Source organism: Epinephelus moara, chromosome 6, assembly GCF_006386435.1.
Source record: "Epinephelus moara isolate mb chromosome 6, YSFRI_EMoa_1.0, whole genome shotgun sequence".
In the NCBI taxonomy this organism is placed as follows: domain Eukaryota; kingdom Metazoa; phylum Chordata; class Actinopteri; order Perciformes; family Serranidae; genus Epinephelus; species Epinephelus moara.
In genome coordinates, this window is record NC_065511.1 from 471,647 (window position 1) to 477,632 (window position 5,986).

Sequence of the window (5,986 nt, forward strand, 5' to 3'; positions counted from 1 at the left end):
TGGTAGCAGTAGCACCGAATCCCATTCTGTGCATTCAGCCTCTCTTCTCGCCCGCTCAGCATCAAAAACATGGAGTTCCTCATCTGTATGCTCCGGCTCAAACAGGTATGGCTCTGGGTCTGTGTCCGCTACAAGAAACTCTTCAAAATCGCGTTCAAAGTCGTCCATTGCAGCTACTATAGTCCGAAGATATTGCTAAGCTAAATAAACAGCTGAGCTCTGTTTACAGGCTACGCTGTCAGTCAGTGTGCGGGCTGGAGATTGGTGGAGCAGAGAGGGGGGGGGGGTCCCCACTCGGTATGGTAAACGAGTATGTGTGTATGAAGTGTGTCTGTTACGCTATATGGTAAACGAGTATGTGTGTATGAAGTGTGTCTGTTACGCTAGAAATGTCAGAGTCTTTTACCCCCTGGAGTGTTACCGGAGTTTTTGGAGTACTCAAATAAACTGGCCTTTTTCCCGAATGCTCCTCTGGTCTCCTGCTTGTGAGGGATTCATTACAATATCGTAAAATGGTTTAGATTTCTAAATAAATATTCACCTTGTCGCTAGATAGACCTACTCCTGAAAAACTCGTGCGCAAGGCTTTTTGTCCCTACGAGGCCACCGTCATTTACCCGACGGGAGGGGTGAGCGAGTGAGCCCTGCAATCTAGAATTTGACCACTGATGTCACTGTTTTCAACCCATTTTACACACTGGCCCTTTAACTAAACTTCAAAATTGCCTTCAAGATATAAAAACCTGGATGAGCTCCAATTTCCTTATGTTAAATTCAGACAAAACTGAAGTTATTGTTCTTGGCCCCAAACAACTCAGAGACTCTTTATCTGATGACATAGTTTCTCTAGATGGCATTGCTCTGGCCCCTAGCACTACCGTGAGAAACCTCGGAGTAATATTTGACCAAGATTTGTCTTTTAATTCTCATTTAAAACAAATCTCACGGATTTGTCTTTTAATTCTCATTTAAAACAAATCTCACGGCCTGCATTTTTTCATCTGCGTAATATTGCGAAAATTAGGCCTATCCTGACCCGAAAAGATGCAGAAAAATTAGTCCACGCTTTTGTTACCTCTAGGCTGGATTACTGTAATTCCCTATTATCAGGTAGCTCTAATAAGTCTTTAAAAACTCTCCAGCTAATTCAGAACACAACGGCACGTGTACTGATAGGAACTAACAAACGAGATCATATTTCTCCTGTTTTAGCTTCTCTGCACTGGCTCCCTGTAAAATCCAGAATTGAATTTAAAATCCTACTCCTAACTTATAAATCTCTAAATGGTCAGGCTCTGTCATATCTTAGAGAGCTCATAGTGCCATATTATCCCACCAGAACACTGCGAGAATGCAGGGTTACTTGTGGTCCCTAAAGTCTCCAAAAGTAGTTTAGGAGCCAGAGCCTTCAGCTATCGGGCTCCTCTCCTGTGGAATCATCTTCCTGTTGCGGTACGGGAGGCAGACACTGTCTCCACATTTAAGACTAGACTTAAGACTGATAAAGCCTATAGTTAGGGCCGGCTCAGGCTTGCCTTGTACCAGCCCCTAGTTAGGCTGACTTAGGCCTAGTTTTCCGGGGGACCTCCTATAATACACCGAGCACACACTCACTCACTCTCTCACTCTCACTCTCACTCTCACTCTCTCCCCCATGTCCATCTCGTTAACTCGGCCATACTGCATGTCACTAACTCGGCTTCTTCTCCGGAGCCTTTGTGCTCCACTGTCTTGCAGGTTAACTTATATCGCAGCGGTGCCTGGATAGTGTGACGTGTGTGGTTGTGCTGCTGCCATGGTCCTGCCAGATGCCTTCTGCTGCTGCTGTTGTCATTAGTCATACTTCTATTGTTATTATACACATATGATTATTGGCACATATGTATACTATCAGATATTAATATATACTTTCAACATATTGTACCACAATAGCAGTAATAATAATTACAATTATAATATTATTACTTTCATTAATGTTGTTGTAAGCTACTGTCATTACCGTCTGTCCTGCATCTCTCTCTCTCTCTGTCTCTCTTTCTGTCTTATTGTGTCATACGGATTACTGTTAATTTATCATGCTGATCTGTTCTGTACGACATCTATTGCACGGCTGTCCGTCCTGGAAGAGGGAGCCCTCCTCAGTTGCTCTTCCTGAGGTTTCTACCATGTTTTTCCCCCCGTTAAAGGGTTTTTTTGGGGGAGTTTTTTCTTATCCTCTGCGAGGGTCCTAAGGACAGAGGGATGTCGTATGCTGTAAAGCCCTCTGAGGCAAATTGTGATTTGTGATATTGGGCTTTATAAATAAAATTTATTGATTGATTGATTTGCGTTTCCACCTCACTTCAGGTTCCGGAAAATTTATTCAAATTAGCGTGATGATGTAGATGATTCGGCGTGTGCCCTGTATTTGGCTCTGCCAGCTTGGCTGGTTACGTTCTGGTGAGGGAGTTGGGGCTGTTTGTCTCAGCCAGCAGCTAAGTTTAAAAGTATTTTAAGATTAGTTCTAGATCTTTATAAGATTAGTAGTCTACATACAGACAGCTGTCATTTGAGCTTATTAGTAACAATTCACTATCAGCCGAAGTAGCGTGCTGTCCTTGTGTAAGACATAACGTTAGTGTCGGTGGATGAGAGACTGTGGGCGGAGCATATTGAATATCACTGTCTACATCACTGTCTACATGTTTATGCTTGCTGAACACGTGTATTGATAAATCATTGGCTTCTTACTCACTAAGGTTTGATTTCACTCACAGTACTGAGTGTAGCTGCCGTCAACTTGAGTCATTTTCGAGTTGTCTTCACTTTGTTTCCACCGCAGCCGCTCGGCTGTTCACCGGTTACCGTGTTGCATCGCTGTGTGTGTAGAGGAGATCAGCGCCGGCACAAAAGAACCGAAACAGCTAGCACTTATCAATACTACGGTCTTTAATAATTTAGCTCCGGGGCTAATTTAGTACCGGGTTTCGGTACCCATCCTTAAGCAAAACACAAACGAAGTGAAGCTTGTAGAAATGAAATAAAGTTTTCAGCGGCTGCCTGTACCAGGAAGTGGGGAATGCTGCAAGTGTGTGTTCCACCAATCAGTGTTCTTCAGCAAACAGCCCCGCCCCTCAAGAATTCCGGGTAATCTGAACAGTCGTACCCCCTACTAGGTACTTTTTCCAGGGTACATCTGGGGTTGAGGGAAAGTTTTTTACCCGGGTAATTTCGGTAGAAACGCGGAGGTTTTTCAAAATTTTGGGTAATTGATAAAAGTTCCTGCGGTGGAAAAGGGGCTAATGTTCCTTTGTATTGCACTATGATCACTGATATTTTTCTGGTAAAGTCACATTAATTGATTAGTATTAATGAAGGAAAAAGAATCAAATTACCTCTTTAATCAGACTGGCTACATAGAGAGCTGTAAGTGGTGTCTGCTCTGCAACTTTCATCACCACAGTGTTACCAGTTGCAAGGGCAGGGCCGAGCTTCCAGGCCTGCATCAACAGAGGGAAGTTCCACTACAGGGAGAGAAGGTAAGAGACATTAGGAGTAAAGGCATGTTCGTATTACAATTCCATTTTCATTCACTTCTACTGAAGCCAATGTGATGGAGTAATCCATGCATGCATTGGTGGCTACTGGTGGCTCTGGAAAATTCACAAATCAGAGTTCACCTTTGTTTAACTGTGACTGAGCTGATGTGCTTGGTGGGCCGACAGAAACACTGCAGCACTGTGTTTGGAAACTATGTTATTATTCTTCCTTGTTTCTTCTTTATTTCTAGTATATTATCACACTACAACAAACTCTAGGTCACTCTCTTACACCTTTTACAGTTGTGATTATACATTTATTACCTGCATCAGTAATGTGACATCACAATCTTTCTGTGGGGAAATTGAACTGAAATGTACTGTGACCGTGGCTTAAGGACAAATGAACTTGTTTAGCACAGTGCATGAACCCTGAATGATTTGAGCTTTATGACTGTGTTAAGGCTGTGTTCAGAACACCTTGGAGCCTGTGTGAAAAGAGCCAGTCAACACTGCAGGGCTTTTCAGCAAAACCACATCGTCCAGCAAGGTGTTGTGATGACCATTCACACGCATCCAAGGACACATTCCTGATAGATGACTTGTAACATGAATGCAGTATTTCACAAGATAACATATTTGCTGCCATGATAACTCTTCAGAGTTGTAAAATCCTGTGTGTGAGTATTACAAACTCTTGTGCAGTATTTTGGCACATTCATCACTCCACCTGTCCTTCCTGGATGGCAGTGTTGGGGAGGCTACTTTCAAGCACAGCTTTGCAAGCTACAAATGACCCCAGATTGGTTCTAGCAACATAGAGCCAGTTTCATTCTTCCATTGCATAATTTTCAACCATTCAGAGCTTTTGACCGAAAATAAATTGGTCCAGAAACCGAAAAGTTAGTTCTCAGCTAGAACCAAAAAAACGTCTCAAATGGTTAACTTAAGTACGAACTGTGATGACATCAGTGAGCGTGTCATGTTCTACAGATTTGAAAGAGAGGATGGAGAAGTCAACAACAGAGAAGTGGTCAGAAAAGAAAACAGCGTGCAGTGGTCTCATTGATAGTTGATTCATGCTTGTTTTTTGGAAAAAAGCAAATATCAGAATTGAATTATATCACTATTTTTAATCACTGTACCCCAAAATAACTTAAAAAAGGCCAAAATACTTATAATATGCACTTAAACATATTTTTAGGGCTTTTTTTGCCTTTAATAGAAAGGACAGTGAAGCATGATGGGGGGAGAGAGAGGGGGAGAGACATGCAGCAAAGGGCCACAGGCTGGACTCGAACCCGGGCCGCTGCGGCAACAGCCTTGTATATGGGGCGCCTGCTCTACCACTAAGCCACCGACGCCCCATAATATGCACTTAAACCCAATGGTATACTTCTTACTTCCAATGTACTTGTACGTGAGAGGAAAACATTATACTATTACATTTACCTGACAGAGACAGGTTACTGGTTACACCATAGATTCAGACTTTACTCACAAAATATAACAATTACACTATGATATTTATTATTTATCAAACTATCCAGCAATATATAAGAATTGAAAGCTCCACCTTAAACAGACATTCAGTAAATTTAAGTAACTTGTGCCTTCCTTTATTGTGTCCTATTATTCTCATCCCACCCCCTGCTTCATCCATCTATGAACACATGCATTACATCTTTGAACATCTGTATGGTGTAGAGAGAAATTAGAAAAACTTGACATCATGTATAGCAAATGATTAAATGGTGTACAGGCCACAAAATAATTTTAAAGTTGACAAAACTGTTAAAATCATACCTTTTTTTTTAAAAATCAGACTAATATTAGGGCTTAATTCATGGAAAACAGTTTTTTATTGAATTTTAAAACATGAGGCACATAAAAATGTTTTTCTAAGGGTGAAGTTAATATTTAGTGACACAACAGTGTATAAGGGCAAATTTTATTAAATTTCTTTTCTGTGTTGTACTTTGTTGATGCTCCCTGGGCACACGGCTCACAGCCGGCTACACACATACAGTAGAGCAACGGTATTTGCCCAGCTTGGAGGATGAATCATTTCGATGTTTGTGTTTTGGCAACTTTTCGCTGATGAGTTATTGATCCAGGAAGTTCGACTGCCTGAGTATCTTTCGAACTTTACTGCCTTTTAGTGGTATGGAGTACTGGACCGTACCAGTCTCCTTTCACCCCTGGTTCTAAGTTAATAGGGCAAAGAAAACCCCAAAGATCTACTTGCATAAGAAACATGACATATACAGTCAGGTCCATAAATATTTGGACAATGATACAGTTGTCGTCATTTTGGCTCTGTACACCACCACAATGGGTTTTAAATGAAACAATGAATACCTGCTTAAAGTGCAGACTCTCAGCTTTCATTTAAGGCTTTTTTCAAAAATGTAGTATGAACCGTGTAGGAATTACAACCATTTCTTCACACAGTCCCCCAACTTTAA

At 41.5% G+C, this 5,986-nt stretch overlaps 1 protein-coding gene across 1 annotated transcript in view; it reads right to left on the reverse strand.

Moving 5' to 3' along the window:
* The window catches only part of LOC126391218 (aldehyde dehydrogenase, mitochondrial-like), a 61,401-nt gene that overhangs the window by 24,963 nt on the left and 30,452 nt on the right, over positions 1–5,986 (reverse strand). Inside the window, exon 6 of the mRNA XM_050045822.1 lies at positions 3,375–3,503. Within this exon, the coding sequence (XP_049901779.1) occupies positions 3,375–3,503 (129 nt within the window). The remainder of the gene's footprint in view (positions 1–3,374; positions 3,504–5,986) is intronic.